The 25,394-nt window shown below is 43.4% G+C and overlaps 1 protein-coding gene across 11 annotated transcripts in view; it reads right to left on the bottom strand.

Moving 5' to 3' along the window:
• Positions 1-25,394, bottom strand: part of LOC116943713 (catenin delta-2-like) — a 273,044-nt gene that overhangs the window by 160,384 nt on the left and 87,266 nt on the right. For 8 of the 11 annotated variants that reach the window (XM_076067973.1, XM_032956809.2, XM_076067972.1 and 5 more), the window contains one exon: positions 24,791-24,829. The exons of the other annotated variants lie outside the window; for them this stretch is intronic. In XM_076067973.1, coding sequence (XP_075924088.1) covers positions 24,791-24,829 — 39 coding nt within the window. The remainder of the gene's footprint in view (positions 1-24,790; positions 24,830-25,394) is intronic. 11 annotated transcript variants of the gene reach the window in all.

Here is a 25,394-nt window from a genome sequence, read left to right as displayed (position 1 = left end):
ACATTCGCCAACATACGTAGATCCCCCCCAAAAAATGGCATGACTCTGCACAAGGACAGGCATTTGTATGCCTGTATCGGTACAACATTTTGTTGTACATTATTAAATCACACGCGTGCTCCTTGCTGAATGCTTGCAGGGGTTTAACATCCATTTACCAAGGTGAAAGGTATTACCCCGAAAGGTAATGTGGCACACGGATGATGAAAACGCCAGCAGGGAGGACTAAATGACGATGAAAATGATCACGCTGTCGATTATGAATTACACAGTTATAAGTGAAGCAGATAAAATAGGATGCAAGCTACCAGAACATATCTCCAGCAAAACAGCCCACATGAAAGGAAAAAAGCTGCAGCCATTTATATATTTTTCAGGGAATTGCAATCGGTTGCGATATCCCAACACCACCCGTCTGGCTTTTGTGCCGCCGCCGCTCAGTCTGTTTGTGCGACAATCTCCAAGCCGAGATTACCCGTGATCCCGTTCCATTTTGAGTGCCATCGTTCAAGAAGAGGGTCAATTTAAGTGTTATCCGCTCTCCATTCGGATACCCGCATTGTGCCGCGTCGGCATCAACGTGGATAAATCACTTTGACCCGGCCCTCTGTTTTATGAGTGGAATGTTTGTTATTTCTCCGTTTTCACCCTTCTATCTTTGCCACCCCTGCCGCTGTGTTATTCTTTACTTTTGCTATGTATGATGTAGCCCGGATTGCGCCCCGTTTCGTTGGTTCTCAGAAGCAAAGGCTGAGTTGAGCCTGGACAGCGCTTGGATGGGTGACAACTACAGTGAGGGAAAAAAGTATTTGATCCCCTGCTGATTTTGTACGTTTGCCCACTGACAAAGAAATGATCAGTCTATAATTTTAATGGTAGGTTTATTTGAACAGTGAGAGACAGAAAAACGCATGTCAAAAATGTTATAAATGGATTTGCATTTTAATGAAGGAAAAAAGTATTTAACCTCTCTGAAAAACACGACTTAGTACTTGGTGGCAAAACCCTTGTTGGAAATCACAAAGGTCAGACGTTTCTTGTAGTTGGCCACCAGGTTTGCACACATCTCAGGAGGAATTTTGTCCCACTCCTCTTTGCAGATCTTCTCCAAGACATTAAGGTTTCGAGGCTGACGTTTGGAAACTCGAACCTGCAGCTCCCTCCAGATTTTCTAAGGAATTAAGGTCTGGAGACTGGCTAGGCCACTCCAGGACCTTAATGTGCTTCTTCTTGAGGCACTCCTTTGTTGCCTTGGCCATGTGTTTTGGGTCATTGTCATGCTGGAATACCCATCCACGACCCATTTTCAATGCCCTGGCTGAGGGAAGGAGGTTCTCACCCAAGATTTGACGGTACATGGCCCCGTCTATCGTCCCTTTAATGCGGTGAAGTTGTCCTGTCCCCTTAGCAGAAAACCCCCCCAAAGCATAATGTTTCCACCTCCATGTTTGACGGTGGGGATGGTGTTCTTGGGGTCATAGGCAGCATTCCTCCTCCTCCAAATACGGTGAGTTGAGTTGATGCCAAAGAGCTCCAATTTGGTCTCATCTGACCACAACACTTTCACCCAGTTGTCCTCCGAATCATTCAGATGTTCATTGTCAAACTTCAGACGGGCATGTATATGTGCTTTCTTAAGCAGGGGGACCTTGCGGGCGCTGCAGGATTTCAGTCATTCACGGCGTAGTGTGTTACCAATTGTTTTCTTGATGACTATGGTCCCAGCTGCCTTGAGATCATTGACAAGATCCTCCCGTGTAGTTGTGGGCTGATTCCTCACCGTTCTCATGATCATTGCAACTCCACGGGGTGAGATCTTGCATGGAGCCCCAGGCCGAAGGAGATTGACAGTTCTTTTGTGTTTCTTCCATTTGCGAATAATTGCACCAACTGTTGTCACCTTCTCACCAAGCTGCTTGGCAATGGTCTTGTAGCCCATTCCAGCCTTGTGTAGGTCTACAATCTTGTCCCTGACATCCTTGGACAACTCTTTTGTCTTGGCCATGGTGGAGAGTTTGGAATCTGATTGATTGATTGCTTCTGTGGACAAGTGCCTTTTATACAGGTAACAAGCTGAGATTAGGAGCACTCCCTTTAAGAGTGTGCTCCTAATATCAGCTCGTTACCTGTATAAAAGACACCTGGGAGCCAGAAATCTTTCTGATTGAGAGGGGGGTCAAATACTTATTTCCCTCATTAAAATGCAAATCAATTTATAACATTTTTGACATGCGTTTTTCTGGATTTTGTTGTTGTTATTCTGTCTCTCACTGTTCAAATAAACCAGCCATTAAAATTATAGACTGATCATTTCTTTGTCAGTGGGCAAACGTACAAAATCAGTAGGGGATCAAATACTTTTTCCCCTCACTGTATGCGCACCAAAGGGTTATACAAAGGGTTATACAAAGGGTTATACAAAGGGTTATACAGGCCGTGGAGCTGTGTAGTGAGCAGCAGAGAACATTGCAGCAAAATACATTGTTGTATTGTACTTCAATGCTTCCTGCTTCCATCAACCCGCACTGACCAGCATGGTGTTGCATGGTTAATTAACCCCCACGACCCACATGGTGTGTGGAGGCCCTCATCCGATAGGAGATCGACCAAGGGCTGTATACATGCAGCCAAATGTACATCCATGATAACATTGCCTCTGTAACCCCAAACCGTCCACGTGTATCCAAGCCCTACTCAATGCAGCTGTATGCCAATCTTTCTTCGTAGGTCTCTTAATATCTGCGCATCTCATCTAATTAAATCTCAGCGTGTTCCCGTTTACCTGGAAATGCTTCTTCCCTATCCTTTCACGTCACCCACTTCCCACGACAAATTAGACAGTGAATGTGCTACAATTGAATTTATAAATTTTGTCAAAATGTGCAGATTAGTATTCACGCAGGTCTCAAGGCAGCTGGGATTCTCTCCCAAGCCAATTGTTCGACTTGCCACTGACAAGCGCATTAGTGTTTTGTTTTTTTAAAGCCTTAGCTTTTTAAAATCAATATTATTGGACACAGGCCAGCCGACCGAAACTTTGATATCTTTCTTCTCAGTGACAGAAAAAAAACAGGCTATTATTTTTAATTGCCATTGCATCTCCAACCCAACATTCATGAAACTTTATCGAATGTCACTGTCAATAAAATTCAGCAAAAGTGTGTCCTTGCCTGACTCCCCTTTTATTTTGGAGATTTCCACATAACTCCGTAGAGATACTCTTTGGTTCTTTCGGTAAAGTCACGTAGGTAGAAATAAAATAAAATAAATCACGACGTTTCAATCGCAACACAAGCGGTCGTCCTCAGGCAGAAAAAATATAATCCAGCAGTGGAACTGCTGAACTAGCAAGTTCTAGCTGAACTAGCTCGTTCTAGCTAGTTATAGCTAGTTCAGCAGTTCCACTGCTGGATTATATTTTTTCCGCCTGAGGACGACCGCTTGTGTTGCGATTGAAACGTCGTGATTTATTTTATTTTTATTTTATACCTATGTGACTTTACCGAAAGAACCAGAGAGTATTGATTCCTGCAGTCACGAAAGCTTCAAATCCGTAGAGATGTTCCATGTATTTAAATGGTTGACATATGTTATTTATTTGTTGGCAGTAAAGGCATACATATACAGTTATGAAAAAAATATTAAACATTCCGGATTTGCTGAAAACACAGCCATCATAATGACCGATGGGAATTAACTACAGGAAATTATAGCAAAACGTAATCAAAAAGGCTGCCAAAGTTAACTAACTACTAACTAGCTAAACTAACTAGTTGGGCTCAAGATAAACGGAGCAAAACAAATAATATACCTGTTCACTAAACAAATAGAGATATGTCTGTCCAAGGGAGAGAACTGGAAACCGTAAGCTGAATACATGTACCCCGGCCAGTCTGTAGAGTCGATATTTTGAAATAAAGGTGAGTGTGCAAACAGGTTGGAGTGCTTTTAGAAAACTGAACTTAATACTAAAGAGCAACATACTAATGTGCCAAATGAATGTTTGTCAGAAATGTTTATTGCCTGCTACAGCATATACATCAGACAAGGACAGTGGCAACGAAACGAAAGCTGAAAAGTGCACGAAGAATCATATAGAGGTGAATGCTTGTAATATAATTGCACCAGAGACAAAGCAACACGTGGATTAGAGAATGTAGAGGCATGAGAGATCGCCATATTGACCGTTAAGAAACGTGGCAACATCGCTATAAAGAATGAGTGGCCGGTGGTCGAGACAACTGACAGAGCAGCAAACAAATGAGGGAACTCCGCTGAAAGGATGTCCTCTGTGGAGATTGTGCACCGATGAGGTCATGTCATGCACAGAGCGAGGTGGATTCTTTTTTTTATATATATAGCATGACCACGGTAAGGGATTGGAAACAGCCTTCGCCCAGTCGTGGCTTGATTGTAGCTGATGATTATTGAGAATTCACCCAACTATTCTTTGCATTCACATTTGTAAATAAGACTACCTCAATGGCCCTTCTTAACATCACAATCGTGTGCTATTATGAAGGACGATGGTCTGAAACATAATATATAGCGTGCTTTTCCTTTTAATGCCACAGTGTTATTGATGAACATGTTCAGTTTGTTAATTGCGCTTGTGCACCACTGCCAGCACAACAGCAGCATCACCAGATAACCGGTTTTATTATTTTCATAAATTCACTGCAGGAGGAACATTGAAATGAATTTATTTAAAAATACATTACAAAATACCGCAACGATTCACGAGTAATTATTCCCAAAAATCAATATTTAAAAAATGTACATGAATGTACCGACATCAAGATTTCATACCAAATGACAATCGTGTGGTGTGTAGCTCGGAATCAAGCTCGCGTCAGTTGGTTTTGCAGCTAAATTTACCAGCCAGTACGTTACCATCCTCTCAAACGAAACACGGACTCTAATTGTATACACAACCCAAAGCAACTTACAACGATTACATTTGTTAGATCACGTGAACCACAATTATTTTAAAGTTATTATTATTATTGCAATACAAGTTGTTAATTCAGCATTACTGTATAGCCTGATAACCCATGGCCGCAACACACCGCACTAGGCAATACCTGCCTACACATGGCCGCACTAACCACAAAGGCAGCCCATGTGCATTCAATAGACTATCAATAATGCCACCTGGTGCAGCATTGCAACAGCTAGGCTGCGTAATCTTCTCTTATATAGCGTGATCTTTTGAAGTCAGGCGCAGATTAATCCCACAAATGAGCTCAAGCCGCCAGCACAGATCCCATTCCCGTGGGCAGAGAAAGCAGCGAGAGGGGAAAGTGCGCGAGACGGAGGCAGAGAAACAGAAGGAGAAAGTGAGTGCGAGCGAGAGAGTTTAGGATAACTTATAATTATCTCCTTTACTACAGAGGGTGTACTCGCCTGAAATAAAACTGAAACCAATCTCATCATTGGCCTGTTGGTTTTTGCCATTTTGAATTAACTTAGGTTGTTGCAGTTGACCTGGAAGATGAGATTACATTTCGGGCATTTGCTGTGTGCGTGTCTCAGAAGACTTGGCATTTTATAATCAATCATAGCGTAATGTTACTGGGCCATCTCAGATAACCAATGTGGAATGTTCAATTTACGAAAGGCCGTGGCACTACGGTGGCGAGATGTTAACTTCCTCGCCGAGTATACAGGAGGTGGCGTGTTCGATCCCGACCCTGACGCCTGCATATTTAGAGTATGCGTGTCTATCTCCCCGTGGTTGTGTGGATTTCTCTCCAGGTTCTCTGGGTTTTCCCTTGACATTTACAAACATGCGTTTAAGAGTATTTGCCTGCAATAAATGTACATGTTATAAGCCACCTGCATTGAGCTATTCTTTGTGACTTCCGAAAAAGAGCTTTATAGCTCAGTGGGCCTTGGTAAAATAAAAGATAGTTTCCTTTCACAATTTAGTTTATATATTGAACACTGCCAGCATACTGAAACACACATTTGGGAAATATGGTACATACACTGCCCCTTCCTCGAGTAAATCACACCTGAAGGCTCGTCTCAGATCAGGGAAAACATCCACTATGAACTGCTCACCAGATATAACATTTGTTAAAGAAAAAATATATATATTGTAGTGGTAGAGCCCCGAGTACCAGTTCCATCGCAAGGAATTAAGGGAGGCTGTGGGAACCTGGCAACGGGGTGATGGGAAATACAACTCCTGAGGGAGAAGTAATTTATGCCAACCAGACGTGAAAAGTAATGTGATTTAAACATTCACAACTGGCTGGCTCGCTAAGTGGCACTTGTAAATAATTAGATGGCTGCACAGTACAATCTGTGCGCTTTTGCAGTTTTGAAAATCTGTACCACGAACACCGTGCTGCTGATCCATTTCATATGTGAAGGGGGCACACTTTTATCGTCGTGTCTACATCTTAATAGATTGTACATGCACAGCTCCTTTGTCAATCTAATGTTGCACGAGGGCCTCCCCATGTTATGTTGGCGAGTACGGGCTGAAGAGAGCATAGAAGTACGGTACAGTAAAACAAATTATTTTTTCACACTGCCCTCTGCTGCTCAACAAGCAGCCCTACAGTCCAGACTGTATTTTTAGAGGCAAATTCATCTCATAGGCGATTAATTAATGACTATTTAAATCACAGCAGACGAGAGTCTTATTCTAAATATAAAATATCAGTTTACAATGACTTCAAATGAAACTGCTAAACAAGACGATCAATTGAGAATTGAAGTCATATATAGAATGTATAATTAGAGAAGAATGCCTTTGGGATTTTGATAGCGTGTGTGAAAGCTGGCTTTGGCAACCGTTTGCTAATAGAAATTCCCCCCACAGTTTACGCATCTATCTCATATGTACAGCGTGAAAAACAAGTTGTACGATGTGCACACTTGCAAAAATCATCAGTCATTAGTCAATCCACTGCTGGACGAGTCCCAAGCCGGGGCCCATAGCGCACGGTCCTGCACCTCGGATTAGCATGGTTGGCCACGCATGGTGCGAAAGAAGTTCAACATACAGTAACATAACAACGTATCGCTTCATCTCCACAAGCGATGAGCCCTTAGGTACATTTCATTTGTGGTTGCCACTCCTCCATTTGTCTTGACTGCCGGCCATCGTCCCTTTTTAAAGATGTCTCCTGGCTCTAGCCCCATCTATTACTCTTATAAAGAGTCAAAATTATATCTCGAACTTGTGAATGTTCTCTAGTCCATGTGTTACCATTTTCTGTCCCTCAATGTAATTCCAAGCGTGCACTTTTCCACTCCTGTTTGCGCACTCCACTCTTCAGCTTCCCGCTCCATTTTATTTGTAAATGTCCGTGTTTCTGATCCGTCTGTTGTTCCAGGTGGAAATAAAATATGAGCGATGAGCGATCAAAAGTGCACGCCATCTCGCGTGACTGCCGGGGGGGGGGGGTGAAGGGGGGGCCTAAAGCCGCCCCACTCGGTTTACGGTTTCTCGCTCTGTGCGCACACCAGCGGGATGGATTCATTGTCATCGACCAATCTGAACCACGAACCTACAGAGGGACAAAACACCCACGGACAATACGCACCCATAATCCCACCTTAAAGCAGCGACCCTTGAAGACATTTTAACTCTTCTGCCCACACTATTTTCCAAACCCTGAAGCGAGTGATTTCCATTGAAATTCTTGTTTTCATAGAAATCTTCAAAAACTGGTGATGTCAACAGAGGTATATTTGTCCACGTTAGACTCTTAAAAAAGCTTTTCTCTCACATGACAGTGATCGTGACATATACACCACGGTAATTATTACTCTTGCTCCCCAATGGTTTTTTCTTGCTTTTGTAGAAGGATTTGCATCCGTTGAGTTGAGCTAAAAATGGGTGTTTTACTTAGAGAGTTAAAAAGTTTCGACAAGAGCTCAAGGAAAGCATTTTTTTCAACCACACAAAAGGATGAAGTCTTCTTATTCTCTGCGTCGCCAGGAGATGCCTAAAGTACACGTAAGCCCGGTGGTAAAATTGGAGCAAGCAAAAATTGGCATCGCATTTGACTATTTTACTTTCTGCTCGACAAGACGGGAACACAAGAACAGAGAGGGAGCTTTGCAGTTGGAACTCCTTGCCAGCTCAATGCCACTTCTGCCTGGAGACCTCTGTGCTGCTCTTCTTTAGTAGCCAAGTAATATCTTGGAGATAAGAGTGAAGAATCACCATGTTCATAATCAAGTTCAGGACAGCATGCTCCAGGATGGTGTGCGTGTGCCTTTTAGAATTGAGCCCTTGGCTGCTGATGTACTACGATTGAGAATTGGCCCACATTATATTTTCATCACAGCGTGCAACCTAAGCAGAGCAAATCTTGAGTGTCAGAGGTACCATTTAAATTTATCTAATAAACCATGTCTCAAATATTGCTTTTGTATTATCATTTCTTAAATATATATATACATTTTTTTAAATATGTAATTCATGATAAACATAAATCCCAGTGTTTTGTCAGTCCACTGATGGATGCTGGTCTCCCCACTCTGCATTGGTCCATGAGGGTTTGTTTGCCCTTACTTTACCATGCTGGCAAGTGCTGTTTGATGACTGCAGGGGAGTGGCGGGTGGCCCAGGACCAATTTAAATATCATAACTATCACTTATCACCAATATTAGCCATGGTCGGGAATCGAACTCAGTTGACTTGGTTCTAATATATGTAAATCACCACCATATGTGGAATTTCTTTAGCACCGTACATAGCCAACCGTGCTAATCGGAGGTGCGGAGGAAGGACAAACTAAAGAAAACAATACATCAGGTAACAAAAAATATACATCAATATATCCAGCAGCAGCCTATATCAAGTGGTAGCCCAGAACCAAATTCAGTTGGAGTCAAACATTTTTTTGGAGAATCACTGTGAGCACTTTCTCACATAAATGAGCTATGTTGTACGTAAAGATAACTGTTCATGTTTGCTTCAGCTGCTAGTGCTTATTTTAGCGAGAGAAAGATTAGCGGAGTAAACCATAGACAGAATTTAAAGTCACGATCTCATGGCTTTTGCTTGACCAGCCGAGCTTCTCGAATGCAGAGAATGTAGACAAATGCCTTCGCATCTAAACAATATGGCGTCTATCAGATGCAGGCATTGCATAGCGCTTGTAGCATAACTGATTTTAGCGCCCAAGGAAGTGAGTTTATTAATTCGATGAAATTGACATTGGTGCATATGTAGTGACGTTAAGGGCATCACTATGGTGTTAGCGCCAGGCAATGTCATAATAAGAGTGCTACTGTGGATCTGGAACCTCTCACTGGGGCTAGAGTGAGTACAATATACGAAGGGGCCCTAGGGGGCAGTCCTGGTGACGGCCTGAGAGAGGGCAAGTCAGGACATGGTCGTCTGGGTGAACCCGAGAGGGCACGTGACTGGGACAGGGTAGTGAGGGGGGCCCGAGGGGGGCTTGAGGGACACGTGATGCTCGGTCGAGATCCTTCGGGAAAGGTCTCGAAGGGGGCGTGGCCGAAGGCGGAGCGAGGCCACGCTCAGGAGCATAAAAGGGGAAGTCCCGAGAGCATTCTTGGCTCGTCTGTGGAATCATCCTGGGGCCCTGCGTCTCGTCATCTCCGGGTCTTCGCTCTTCGCTCGGTATCGTGGGTCAGGCAGCGTGTACACTGACTGACCCGCTGACTGACCCGTTCGTGCAGTTAATCCGCTACTCACATAGTTAACCGGATAATGATCACTTAGATGTTTAACCAGTTACGTTTAGAGTTACCCTGTTGGGAAGCTGTTAAATAAACGTGTTGCCTCCAATTCCAGTCTGTGCCTCCGTACAACACACTACACATGTACACATTTTAACTGTGGAATACGCCAATGTCAAAAAAATATGAAATGTAAATATTTTTTATTTCATCATTGCGAAGGGCCATAATTTTATTTATTTACATGCAAAATCGCTCACTGTTCGTGGTCCCTCATGGGACACACTTGTTGGGGATAAGTGGAATCCGCTTGACTGGAGGATTTTTGCCTGGGGGCTTATCATGGCATAAAAATACTAAATTCGGTGAAATATATACAAATGACTTGAGAATTTGACAGAAACATGTGCATGTGCGCATACACAGTCAAACATTATCCTAAGTGTGCAAACATGAATGTTTTATTTTTTATGATGATATGTTTGCGATAACATCTCTGGCAGAAATATTTTTACCTGCATTTTACACGGAAAAAATATAATTTACAATCACTAAACCAACAATTTAGCATTATTTTAACACAGCTTTGAATGACATGTTCGTTTTATTTTATACCAGTTGCTATGTATATATCAACTACAGATACATTTGTATTAAACTGCTCTGTATGGGGTAGATTAGTGGTACAGTGGTGAGCACACTGCGCGAAGAACCCAGTCACCCGAGATTAATTCCCGGCTGTATATACGTATGTTGAAATTATTTAGCATCATACGTAGCCAACCGTGCTCATCGGCGGTGCAGGAGGACAACAACCTGAACCTAAAAAGCAGTTCCAAAGAAATGTGTTTTCAATCTAGATTTTTAAAATTAGATTCATCAGCTATGGTCAACATCAGTGGAGACTGATATCTGAATAGCCCTTACCCGCCCCGCTTGGGCGGCTAAGGGCACTGACCAACGTGGTGAAATATAGAAAAACAAACCCCCAGAGTTGACACAGTGCAGCAACGCCTTCATCCTGTTGAGGTTTTACAAAGGGCTGCAAATTATTTATGACAAAAAATAATATGAACTCTTAATTATTATTCATGTAAAATTCGAATTAAATTACACCACCAACGTGCTTACAAAACTCTGGAAAACAGACCCGCCTAACAAGCATGAGGTGTGTTCATTACTGGAGTAAAGCGCAAGGTTGGAATTTGAATCAATTAAAACGAAGCACATTTTATCTTTCTTTACATTAAAAAGATAAGTGAACGGCACCACACTGAAGCACGGGATACTAAGAGCTAACATGCGTGAGCGTCAAGCTACATTATTCTTGATTGATCTAAAAAATTTGAGGAGTAAATCAGAAATGATCCTTATAGCGGTACCCCGGGGTACCAAATAATACAAAATGGCTGAGGCAATTAAATATTTTATTTCTGGGACACTATTTTTTTTCCAGGGGTGTTACTTAACTCCACGACTGGGGTACAAATCAATCCGAAATCAGTGCTACTCCGCGATGTCGAAATGCAGCGAGGACGATTGTGCCGAAACCCTGAACGCTCGCGTATGCACCATCGTGCATCGTGTACAGCTCGTCGAGATGAGTCGATTGCCGCATCGTCGACCATCAACAAACAACAAATTACTGCATCACGGATATTATGCAAGAGCCGGGGTAACTATGGTACCCCGGGGTACTGCCAAAAGGTTCAAATGTTGGTATATGGCGAAACATCCCTTGGTTCTCCCCTTTTCCCTGACACGTACTTTTCATCTGCAATCACAGAATCTAATAATAATACATTTCGATTTATTTTATTTTTTATTATGTTTGATTGTTATTATTTTATTTCCATTCTACGTGACTTTACCGAAAGTACCAGGAAGAATAATGATACAATTAGATTTTTTTTTAAATACTCAAATGCTGGATATTTTTCAAAAACAACGAAGCAATTAATTTCTGAAACATGTGGAAATGTAGAAATTACAGACATAAATGAAGTCTGGTTATACGTACTCCAAATATTAATCTGAATTAAAACTTCTGAGAAACAAAGTGCTTTATTTGTCGTTAAGGATGGAAAATTCATATTTCCATTGACATTAATATTCTGCAGCCTTGCCCACAGCTATCAGGCCAGACTTTGGCAATTTGCAGCGAGTTTCACGGTTAAAGCTTTCACTAAGAGGCTTGTAGATATTATAGCAAATATTATTTGCGCATGTTTGTGTTGTTTCCATAATCCTGTGAAGCGCAAGGAGAAATCGATGATTTTTTTTATAAAAAACATTTTTGGAGGGGAATATATTGAGAAACCTACATGAGCTCGCAATGTAAATTTCTTTCCCGAGAGTACTCTTTAATGAGAGTACTCTTTAATGAGAGTACGCTTTAATGAGAGTACTCTTTACAGATAAAGAATTATCATTTAATGGGAGCATTGCACGGTCCATCAGCGCAAGCCATTCATGGCCTTGGTGGACACAATGTGAGCAACTTAGAATCGCATGCATGGCCTTGTTCATCTTCCACGCAAAGGGACGTGTGAGCACACACACAGACACACATCAAGTGTTTCCCTCTGCAGCCACAATTGCCCCCTGTAGAGAGTATCCAATGGTAAACAGTAAGCAGCCCAAGTACGCACGCACAGAGGCATAAGCAGGTGGCGTACGCACACTCTTGGGTCCAAATTTGAGGAAAAGCAGCGTGACTAATTCTGAAAATGGGATTAACGCCAGAAAAAAAGTGTACAAATTAGGCAAAAGTCATCATTGTGATTAATAGCTGTAAAAGCAATTAAGTTGTCGAAAAATAAATTAAGTAAGTTGTAAGCCATAATCAATGCCGATCGTGTTGTGTACCGAATTACGTTGTACTGTAAACACACGCACGGTCGCAATAATCCTGCTCTAAATGGAGCTGGACCATGGAGACCTAGTGCAGCTGGCGGTCACACAATTCTTGGATGCGTGGAGACTACTTGGGTAGCGAGGCACAGCGCCACGCTTCCAACTGCAGTGCTCGCTTTCTTGAACAGCGACACACAGTGCCACTCCGCCAACTGCAGTGCTCGCTTTACTGAATAGCGACGCACAGCACCACGTGACCAACTGCAGTGCTCGCTTTACTGAATAGCGACGCACAGCACCATGTGACCAACTGCAGTGCCCGCTTTACTGAATAGCGACGCACTGCGCCACGCGGCCAACTGCAGTGCTTGCTTTACTGAATAGCGACACACAGCGCCACGTGACCAACTGCAGTGCTCGCTTTACTGAATAGCGACGCACAGCGCCACATGGCCAACTGCAGTGCTCGCTTTACTGAATAGCGACGCACAGCGCCACGTGACCAACTGCAGTGCCCGCTTTACTGAATAGCGACGCACTGCGCCACGCGGCCAACTGCAGTGCTTGCTTTACTGAATAGCGACACACAGCGCCACGTGACCAACTGCAGTGCTCGCTTTACTGAATAGCGACGCACAGCGCCACATGGCCAACTGCAGTGCTCGCTTTACTGAATAGCGACGCACAGCGCCACGTGACCAACTGCAGTGCCCGCTTTACTGAATAGCGACGCACTGCGCCACGCGGCCAACTGCAGTGCTTGCTTTACTGAATAGCGACACACAGCGCCACGTGACCAACTGCAGTGCTCGCTTTACTGAATAGCGACGCACAGCGCCACATGGCCAACTGCAGTGCTCGCTTTACTGAATAGCGACGCACAGCGCCACGTGGCCAACTGCAGTGCTCGCTTTACTGAATAGCGACGCACAGCACCACGTGGCCAACTGCAGTGCTTGCTTTACTGAATAGCGACGCACAGCGCCACATGGCCAACTGCAGTGCTCGCTTTACTGAATAGCGACGCACAGCACCACGTGGCCAACTGCAGTGCTTGCTTTACTGAATAGCGACGCACAGCGCCACATGGCCAACTGCATTGCTCGCTTTAAGTGCGTGACTCCACTGGGGAACCCAGTCGGGTAACTAAAACGGTTGTGGTCAGTCTGCAACAATTGTGGATGCCGACAGTCAGCGATGCATTTGCATACACGTCCCACGGGGAGCATTAACAATGCAATTAAAGCTAATTCTTACATTTGCAATACGTGCATAGAATTTTGCGCGTAAGAATAAATGATTTTCTTTTTCAATTTTATTTAGAACAGAGAATTGTAAAACATTACATTGCAATCGTTGACAAGTTTCTTATTTGTTAACATCCTTGCCAGAGAATCGACTACTGATTTTTTCATTTTATATACATGGCAATGAATTTACCTATGTATGCAATGAGTTAACATGAGCCTCACAGCCACTGTGAGGTGCTACAATGCAATCAGCATGTATGAAAAACAGACATGATTCTTGAATAGAATTGTGACAATGCATTGCATAAATGCATTGCATCATGCGAGACAAGTGTAGAGGTGAATTGTTACAGGCCTCATATCTTTCAATCAAGCCTGCGTTCCTCTGTATTGTTTACAACTCTTTTCACGATCGTTTACTTTAAGGACAAAGCTGTACTTTTTCATGATCTTTAACAATTTTTATGAAGTCCGTAAAATCTACGGTCGATTACCATGCTCAGTTTATTCTTTATAGGAGTCCTTGGAACGATAAAAAGTAGGTTAATTGGTTTGGCACACACATGCAACATCGCTATCTCAGAGACGGCTGATGAAGAATTGAGCTCAAAACGCCAAGGAGGGCATGTGCCACTTTCTCTGCGTTTCCTAGATTTACAAATGTCCAGTGCACGCATGCCCTGATATCTCTGCTGAGTTTCTCAGCCAGCGAGTCAATTTTCAACGTGATTCACCCTGCCTGCCCTCTAATCTGACCCTTCCTCTCCACCCTGCCAACCAGAGAGGCCTCTGTGACCATCCCCGCTGGTACCACCTGGTTCCTGACCCTTTCCTGCAGCAAGAACGAAAGGCAATGCATCACACACATCATTGAGCATTTTTTTTTACATTATATCGGAATGGTGATAATCGGAAAAATATAAACGGTTTCTAAATATCAGCTGAAACGATCAATGAGCAATGAAGATAATTGTTACGACTGTGAAAAACGATAAGAGATAGTAGTAAATGTGGTTCTCAGAGAATTGATGTGGTTAATGTTCATGATGATGACATCTGAATGATAAGGCCAATGGCATTGACGATAATGGTAATGATAATTTACGTACTTATGCAGAGGACGATGAAGATAACAGCATTGTTAAACGACGGTGACAATCTCATGGAAGGTGGTGATGGTGCTGGGAGTGAACCAACCTCACCCTGCCAGGCGGGCGACTCTTCACATCGCTCCGACTGCCTGCTAAATGCGCAGGCGCCGCCAACACCAGTACAGAAAGCACTTGGCGACGCGAGCGTCACGATGACAGACGGGTGTCGCGCCGACAAAGGTCAACTGCTAATGTGCCCCCCTGCTGGGAAATTGACGCTGCCATGGGCCACAAAGCCAAACTCTGCGACCTTGGATAAATGCGAGCCCCTCCACCAGTACCGCCCACAACCGTGCCAATACACAGGGCACCACATTCCCTGGCAGATATTGCGGTAGCCACTGCCAACCAAGGACACCTTAATTATATTAGTACTCAATTTTTTTTTTAAGCTGGATGGTGCCTTGGTGCAGTGGTCAGCACACTGGCATTTTTCAGCGGTTGCCAGTTCGATCTCCCCAGCATGGCAGTTGAAACAAAGGGTGCGTCTCTTTTATCCCCCGGCCCTCTGTCCACCCAGCAGTAATGATGGGCATAACAACAGGCAGGTCACTTGTGCTAGGGTAAAGTGTGGAGTACTCACACCTCTTCCAAGATGTGTGGCCAGCACGGAAGACTAGTCCACAATACCTTAGAAAGGGTCCTCTCCAGAGCTCCCTCTAGGAGAGGCCATTTCATCAGCCGTGGCACGAGCAAGCAATTGCAGCGCTGCACATTTACTGTTTACGTTTAGCAATGCATTAAATAATAAGTTCAATATTACATTTTCACATGGGAAACTTGTTTTTTCATTATTATACACACCCCCGGTTATTGACCAGTATAGTCAACAGCTCCCCAAGACTATCGTGGCATGGAGTGGCCTTTATTCCTTGGTGGATTCAAAATGGCTAGAATATTTTTTATACGTCACAAATTATACCACTAAAAGTACATGCATAGGCAATGCTTAAGTTGTAAAAGTATCATAATAAACAAGAAACTGCATTTACTTAGGTGCTTAATTGTGCCCGTGTTCACGCACTGCGTGCTCTTTCATGTGCGGCGTATATGGGTCACGCCAATTTATCGATTAAAACAGCGACCTAGTGTTAGCATGTGAACCATGTACCATCAATGCGTCTCATTCGGATGGCTTGCTGTAAAATTTCGCCCCGTAGGCATTTCTCCAAATCTTGCGGATTTATAAAACAGAAACAGTAGCAAGCGCCTCTATCCCCGCTGCTATGCCAAGTGCTCATGCCGTTAATCAACAATCATCCATCTCCCCCTACCTACAGACCCCATTAAGGATCATTCATCAACCCATTTGTAATCAAAAATGCATCTCTTCTTGCTCAGCAATAATGTGGTCCTCTGAAGCAAAAAAATGCTGAGGAAAAAAAATGTACCCTTTGAGCCGAGACTAGAAAATTACGAAGGACACAAAAACGCCAACAAGTACAGATGAAAAGCAGTGCTAGTCAGGAATAAACTTGCAGTGAGAAAAAATTGTACGAACATTTTTCATGATCTTTTGAAGGATAGGCTCTTTACAGAGGTCGAGATCTGTAACCAGCTCAGCACTGGAATGGGTGGCACGCGGATATAATTATAACATGTGGGAAAAGCGGAGCTGAAAATGAGTGCAGTGGTAACTGAATTGGGAAAAAATGTACTGAAGTATTTTAACTCAAATCAGTATTGAAAAAGACAAATGAACTAAACTAACAAAATTAAATCTTAAAACAAATGAATGTATTAGAGCTGAATAACAGAATCTTGACTAAATACGTATAGATCCTGGTCTCAACTGGCACGCAGCCATGATTTCTTGCAATTTCTGTGTTAAAAGCATTAATGTAAGTCTTTTGACAATCCCTGCACATTGTTCCATTTCGGAGTTATTTAAAATAAAATTATTGGATAAAAATACATATATTTTCACTGTCAATTACCTTTGCATGCATTTTCGATTTCACAGCTGACACGAACACTGAATAATATATATGACATGTATCTAAGGTGGACACTTTCACAGTGCAATGCATACTTCTGGTGTGCATGGATGCATTACTGGTGCTTGAAGAATTTACTTTACAAACAAGCCAAGTAGGAAAGATATGGTCAAGCCATAAGTGTTATTATTATTATTAAGGAGTACTGGGAATCCCACTGAGGATAACGAATTTCAGCCCAAGCTGTTATCAAAGAACACCACATCATTTTAAATATCCAGAGGGCACAGAGGACCTCGGTTTTAACATCTCATGAAAGATGACACCTTCCCTCCCTGAACCATGCTGGGATATATATATTTACATCTTTTATTATTTCGCATGTATTTCATACATTTCTAAATTCATGACATTAGCTATAGAAAAATCATAGTACCTTTTTTTTTACAGTAAAGCCTCATCGAGTCCCAAGACACTTGCAAGAGAATGTTGGATGGAGTTGTTTGGTCATATCCAGAGAAACTTCATTGCCCCTTTGGCATGTGTCTGATGTGCATGGTGGATTTATTTTGCATGACCTACTATAGCTCTGAGCAATGCTACTTGTCGTATAATGCAGAGACTTGCAATCCAGAGCTCACTGGCTTGACCTCCTGCTGCCGATCGACTAACTACAGCGTAGTGGGTAAAGTGTGGGTACTCTCTGCCTGAAGACATCTGGCCAGAGTGGAACGGTAAAACCAAATATCCTCCAGAGCAGCCCTCGTCAGCTTCCACTGGATGGAGGCCCTTCTGCCAGCAGTGACGAGAGTAAGCGGTTGCTGGGCAGCACCTTTACTTTTAACAAATGATCCAATTTGTAGGTTTTACAAGCATTGCAACCCCACCCTCCCCCACGCAGTTGGTAAAAAAGGCACGGGGAGGAAAGTCGTTCCAAAACTTTTTGATTAAATCTTTGTTAAGAACGATGCTGCGGTTATACAGAACGACGTTAGCACCTCGGCTTCATTTAAAATTGAAAGGGTCTTCTCTAATTTAACAAACCGAACTCTTAGTTGATGATTATCGAAACGGGAGTTTGTCCCGAAGAAGCCAATAACAGGCAAATGCGGAATTTCCTGCATACAGGGTGGCCCAAAAGTCAGGACACATAGGGTGATTATATTTATTTGAACAAATCACACAAGGTTATTGAATTTATTTTTACTAATGTTAAAACTGCCTCCCATTAACATTGATGCATGCATGAATTATCTTTATAAACTATTATCGAACTTTTTAAAGATTTCAGGTGGAATTTTTTTTAATTAATCAATTATGCTTTGTCTTAATTCATTTGGGATTCTTGGTCGAGTTTGTAAACGACGGATTTGAGGTGAAAATAAAATAAAATATTAATAGTTATATATAAAAGTCAAAAATAATTGTGTGTGGGTTTGTGTATGGTCGCGCGCTTGGCTCTCCAACGGTGCGATTTACATTAAAAAAAAATAGCCAGGTACCACGCCGTAAGCCCCACGGTGAGCAAGCGCTATTCCTTTTTCACATCCGTCAACTTTAAATTACTTTAATTAGCTATTTTGTGCTATTCCATTTTATGTATTTATTTATGACGCGTGCACGACCATACCAACTCACACGCCTTTGGTGGGGGGGACGGCCCATGCCAAGTCGCACGCCTTCGGTGGGAGTGAGGGGGACATTTTCTTTCGCGTTAAAAATGCTATAAAATACACTAAACGCTGAGCTTAAATCTTCACTGTGTGATGTCCCCCCACCCCGATGCGTGCAGTTACTACTATACAGTCTGTAGATGCTACCACTGTAGGCCGTAGATATTACTGCAGAGCGGCCGGGGAGATCATGGCTGGGGGGGGGGGGGGTCAGGGGTAGCAGCCCAGCCCCAGCCTGGCAAGGTGCCACCTCGGCCGGCTGGACAATCTAGGCGAGGCCGGAGGCTCTGCACGGGACTAGGCCTCACCACGCCAGTCTGTCAGGTGAGTACTTTGTGCTATAGAGTCGATAAATACTGCTATAGAGTCAGCATGTACTACTGTAATCATAGCTGGAACCACCACAGTATGCACTGCTGTAATCATAGCAGATACCACCACAGTATGTACTGTTGTAATCATAGCAGGTACTACCACAGCATGTACTACTGTAGTGACACAGCAGGTACCACCGCAGTATGCACTGCTGTAATCATAGCAGGTACCACCACAGTATGCACTGCTGTAATCATAGCAGGTACCACCACAGTATGCACTGTTGTAATCATAGCAGGTACCACCACAGTATGCACTGCTGTAATCATAGCAGGTACCACCACAGTCAGTACGCACTGCTGTTAGATTTTTAAGAGTGGTTTTGAAATATTTTTAAGACCCGGGCAACGCTGTGTACTTCCCGCTAGAACTACTATAATGAGCCAAGAATGTGTGTGTGTGTGTCCCGTGCGTGACCTCACTCCACGAGAGGAAGGTCAAGCTGGATTAAATAATTTATTACGCAAAGCCGCTTCAAATATCACGTTTCTTTACAGAAACGTGACGGTAAAAAAATATATACACGCAGCACACTGCTACATCCGTACGTGACGGCACTGCAAAAGAGGCCCTTCCCCCACGTGAAAATGTACACAAACGCACAAGGTCGCCCACTCCACATGCCGCACCCTTCCACAATAACCATTAGTGGATGACGTCACTCCACATGGGGCAACCCCCCCCTCCTCATTAATAATCATGAGCTGAACAATTTTTCTATTGAATATTTCAGATTTACTGCAATCTACACCCATCCTTGGATGGGCAAAAAAGCTAGTAGATGCAATATTAACTTAAAGACTAAACAATTAAAATGTATTAATGCCAGTGTTAAAATAAATTAGATAACCTTGTGTCTTGACTTTTGGGCCACCCTGAATGTGTTTTCTTATTTTATGGAATCGCTACGTTTTTTTATATGCACACTTTAAAATAACGAATCTTTTAAGATTATTATTAATATTCCTGGGTCCTTCGGTAAAGCCACGTAGATAGATCAAATAATAAAAAATATATTCTCAGCAGCTCTCACGCGATATTTCTCACCTGATGACGATTGCCTGTGTTGCGATCGAAACGTCGTGATATTGTTATTATTTTATTATTATTTGATCTATCTACGTGGCTTTACCGAAAGACCCAAGAATATTAATTCCTGCAGTCACGAAAGCTTTAAGCCAAGATTATTATTAACTTCGTATCTTGATATTATTTCAATGTACACAATTTTACGTTGCAAAACATATCATTTGAAATATTATTTAATGTTAAGTACATTACTCGTATTGAATGATTACACACGCTACCAAATCTGAACTCTGTAACCCCTGTGCCTACATAGCATTCAATGCTTCATTCCCTCCTTTGGCTTCCTGAGCAAAACCCAAGTTAGCCCCGATAGGCCCTCACGCATTTTTACATTAACGATATCAATGATTTACATTACTTCAACAAATCTTCTAAATTTTGCACGGAGTCAAAACACACACCAAATATCAATCCTCACATGTGGAATGTGATCGACTCGTGAAGAATCATTCACTGGCGCTGTTGACGTCGAGATCCCGCTATTTGCGGATGCCCCAATAGTGAGGCGGCTAAGATTGTGGTAAACAAGCGAAAACATCCTCCAGCATTCGAGCCGTAATCCCGCAGCTCGGCAGGCTCCCCCATGCGTGTAAAATAAGGAGTCCGCACACTGCCCATTAATTACCGCTGGGAAATTATTAACTTCGCCACGTGCAGATGATTAGCGAGGATAATTTAATGATTAAAAATAAAGAACGAAACAAAATCCCATCATTGCGCACACAACGTGACGCAGTGCACATGACCCACTCTGCGGTGTGAATCCGTCACAAATCAACAAACAATACCACGGCTATGTCCTCGCAATTTTCTTTTTTCAAACGTGGCATTAACGGTTATCTACGCAGCAACATCTCCGAGCCCAGAACAATTTACCAAAGTAGGGTGAATCGATTGTGTGTTTGTTGCTGACAAAACTCGAGCTGGACGAAAATACAAAGACAGTGATCCCCCCTATAGCCTTAATAGACTGTTGGGGCAAGCACTGTTAGCGAGCACCTATGAAGGCCGGCACGGCACATGACAGACTGGGTGGCCAGCACCACGCCCGGCCATCTTTGTCTCCCCAGTGGCGATGTTTACACACCGCACCAGGTACCTATTTGAGGCATTTGAGTGGACATAAGGGAGGCCCAGGACCGGTTAAAATAATTGTCACTGATGGTGGCCGTGAACGGGAATTCAACCAGGGTCGCTGGGTTCGTAGCTCTCTAACCGCTGCACTACCGCTCCCCTCCATGCGAACACACACATTGATGCACACAGCACATACAGCAACAACAACAAAAGCTGCCATTTGGCAGTAAGGGGCAGTCATATCACCATGGGATTTCTGGCAGCTAGGTCCACTGAGGCCACATGATGTGCCGAAAGCTCACTGGAACGAGGTCAAAGGACATGTCTAGATGTTTTTGAGTTAACACGCAGACACAAGTCCTTAGTTTAACCCACAGATTATTGATCAAGCACTCCACCAGGGGTGGCCAACCTGCAGCAGACCAAGAGCCAAAAAGCATCCGTGCGAGTTCTGCAAAAAGCCAAGTGTGTGTATAAATAAAGTGTGTGTATATATTGACAGTTTTCGCCACAGCACACGAGACATTCATTATTCTTTGCTACTACTGTGATGGTACGTTCTACATTATGCTTCTTCGATCGAGTAGCATGTGGTGGATTAAAGAGACACATGAGGCTCGGGAGATGCCAGTTGGCCACCGCTGTACTACCTTTACACTGTAAGGAATGCAGCCAACACCAAGCTTGACCATCTCCATCTCTCCTCAATACCATAAAAGTCCTCTTATTTGTTACCGGCTGCCCTTATTACCCACGTACACACACAATTAATTACTGAAACTCCTGCAATCTGCCGATGAATTATTCAATCCTATTGTACATCCATTTTGTCAATGCACTGCTGGATGAGGGCCTCCCCATTTCGGCTGGTCGTGGGGGTTATATGACCGTACTTTAGCAGCCTGGCCAGTGCAGGGTTGGTGAAGGCAAGGAGCATCGATGCTGGAGCAAAGTATGACAATATAAGGTCTCCCCGCAGCGGTATTAGAATTGCTGTTTGATGCGAGGTGGTCACCCATGCACGCGCTATACACAGGCTCCTTCCTGATTGGCTTTCAAGATCTGATGAAATTGGATGCATTCTGGGTGATTTGGTTACATGCATATTCCACCGCTTACTTCGGGTTGTTTTTTTTGTTCCAGGGGCAAGATGAGTGGAGTGGAAAATCCACTTTTTTCCCCACAGATAATAATCAGAATCGGAGTAAAGCGGTTGGAGAGTGGTTAGTACATTATGTGGAATATTTGCTGGTTTATTCCAGGATGTTTCTGTTAAGCGTTGTCGCTTTAAGATGTTCTGTGTTCAAATTTTGTTTGTTGCGGTTGCACCCGACTTAAGAGCCGCATGGCTCACAGGGCTATACCTAATAAATGAAACTTGAAACTTGAAACCTAAGTTCAATTCCTGAACATCGCTAAGATCACTAAAGATATCTTAAATCAGTCCTGGAATCTCCCTTTACCTACCCGCACAAACCAGTGTGGTCATACAACCCCTAAGATTGACAGCTTTGTCAATCCAATGCTAAATAAAGTCCGTCACATGCAGTGTTGGCCATGAGGCATTTGTTTTTGTTTTACCATACTTCACCACGCTGGTCAGGACAGGTTGACGAATGGGGGGGGGGGGGGGGGAGCTGGTTCAGATATCACTCAGCAACGACGACGTTAGCGATGGCCAGCAACTCAACTTAGGTTGCTGGGTTCATGATACAATGGGATATAACCACGACAACATGACATAAATACATCTATGTTGTCCAACCCATCTTACCAGAGCAGAGAAATATGGTAAATACCTACCAAATATGGAATACCTCTACATAGAGTGGCATGAACACCATACCAATGGCGCTCACCCCATTATTTCCATGATAAAGTGCCCTTTCAATGATCAATTTTCCGTCAGGTTTTGTACGGGCACGCATTTCATCTTCGCAGTGAATCTTAAATGAAAACTGCAGGCTTGGATCAAATTCATAACAGCCAATGCTTTGGTCCAAAACCCTTCACGGGATTCCAGTGACCAGGCAAGGCTGCTCCGCGAATGGTTTGCGAGGTGCCACCAGGCCTGTTAAATCGCCGAGGCGTACACGTCACCACCAAAGTGGCGCCGCACATTTTACTGGGTCTCTTTAAACGAGCGCACTCACGGTCTCTGTGGCGGCGGGCAACGTTTACGAGGGTGTGTGAAAAATAAAACAAAATTCCGCGACCGTGAAGATGCTGCCAAAAATATAATTGTATAAGTACGCGCCAGAAAATATAAAATGTTATGTCTGTACAATTTGTAGCATGCAGTATTTACTGCACAGCATGTCAGTACCTCGGTGGTCGGTATAGACAACTTTGCATGTTGCAAGTCTGATGCAAGTACCGTACAGTAATGAGAATTAATAACTTCCCTTTATATGGTACGGCACGAAGTTCGATACACTTGGCAAACTCCCGTGTGATTAGGGATATCAGTCCAGGTAATAGACTTCAAACAACTGCACTAAAAAAAGTTTTCGGGAAAAAAAACTCCGAAAAATATGCCAAGACTCAAACCTATTAGTGCTCTGCAGTACTTTGTTTTACCAGATAATTTATAGTAACCATCAGCACGATTTAAAACTTGGCCTCGCATAAAAAGGTTGCTATCAATTTTAGCACATCTTGATTTGGTTATTTTAATAATGCACGCAAAAATGTTTTATGTAAATTATTCCGGAGGAAAACATGCATTCAGAGAGCATCCATATATGTTATTTGCAGCACAGTTTGCTGATGTCGTGAAGCAGCATAAACAATCACGCAAATTCCGGTCATCCCCGCAGCGGCTGGCTGGCTATCGAACAGACGGTCACCGCATCGTGCACTTTCAAATGCACTTTCTGCGGCCGTCTGACATGTTCTTCCTTCAGATATTAAGACGCCACAGGACCTTTTGCATTTTTAAATCTAAACTCGCCTTTTGCCCGTCCAAGGACAGGTGTATTGCAGTAAATCTGAAACTTGCAAGCGAAAAGCAGACCGCGATGTGATATTCATTGCATCAATTCGTGTGCAATTTGCAATGCCGCGGTGACACAGACTTATATCATTTAAAGGTTAAAATCCTTTGTTGATCATGACGTCCTTTTTACTTCTACGTCTCAATCGCGTTACGGAGATCACGTGACGTGAGGGTTCTGCCTTTGTAGTGAGGGTTGTGAGTTGACGCTCAGGAGGGGGGAGAAGGCGCCTCGCCCCCCCCCCCCATGTGGAGTGACGTCAGCTGCTAATTATTATTGGGTGGGGGGGTGTCCATTTGGAGGACGTCACCTCTTCATGATTATTAATGTGGGGGGCTGTTCGATGTGGAGTGACGTCACCTGCTCAGGATTATAATTAATGAGGGGGGGGTGCTCCATGTGGAGTGACGTCACCCACTCATGATTATTAATGAGGGGGGTTCATGTGGAGGACGTCACCTGTTCATGATTATTAATGAGGGGGGCTGGCCGACGTGGAGTGACGTCACACGCGGGACACACAGACATTCTTTGGTAAATATAGTAGTAAATTTAAAACGTATTTGTGTCCTTCCAACGCACCTCCGATTAGCACAGCTGGCCCCGTATGGTGTAAAAAGAAGTTCAACATACATACATAGCAACAGACGAAACGGAAAAAGATAGAGTGGGACCACATTGCTCACGCGTACCGTACCACAGTACTGTACCGTATAAAGTCCTTCCATTTCACATCTTCAAAAGTCAGCCTTCGAGACAGCAGGATGAGGGAAGAATGGAGGTGAGAAGCACAGGCAGGAAGACATGAAGATGCAAACCATTATGCTGCTGCCACCTATCTAATCATGGCAAAATAAAATCAGTTCCAAAAAATTCCTATTCAATCAAATGCCAGGTGACAAATCACGAGGATGTACAAGGCCATCCATGAACATATCGTCTATTATTAAAACAATAAGTCAGACGCCAGCGTGGACTGAAAATGTTGACAACATATTTGTAATATACTCAAAATTAAATGTATGCCAACAAACCTAAGAGGAATTTGAAACAATCCCACCTGAGATGATGTGAGCAAGTATCAGGGACTCTTCAATCAATACAGCACGCGCGTGTGTGTGTGTAATGCCAATGCCAACGATGGGAAACGGTAGTGCCAGTGGTTAGCGTGCTGCGCTACGAACCCGGCAACCCGGTTTCAATTCCGACTCACGGCCAACACCGGTGACGATTATTTGAACTGGTCCTGGGCCTCCACTAGGTCGACTCAGCCTCAAATAAGTACCTTGTGCGGTGTGTAAACATCGCAACTGT

Source organism: Petromyzon marinus, chromosome 19 (genome assembly GCF_048934315.1).
Source record: "Petromyzon marinus isolate PM22_M1 ecotype Great Lakes invasive population chromosome 19, UKy_Petmar_22M1.pri1.0, whole genome shotgun sequence".
Classification (NCBI taxonomy): Eukaryota; Metazoa; Chordata; class Hyperoartia; order Petromyzontiformes; family Petromyzontidae; genus Petromyzon; species Petromyzon marinus.
Note: the sequence above shows the minus strand (reverse complement) of the source record. Positions and strands in the feature narration are given on the sequence as shown.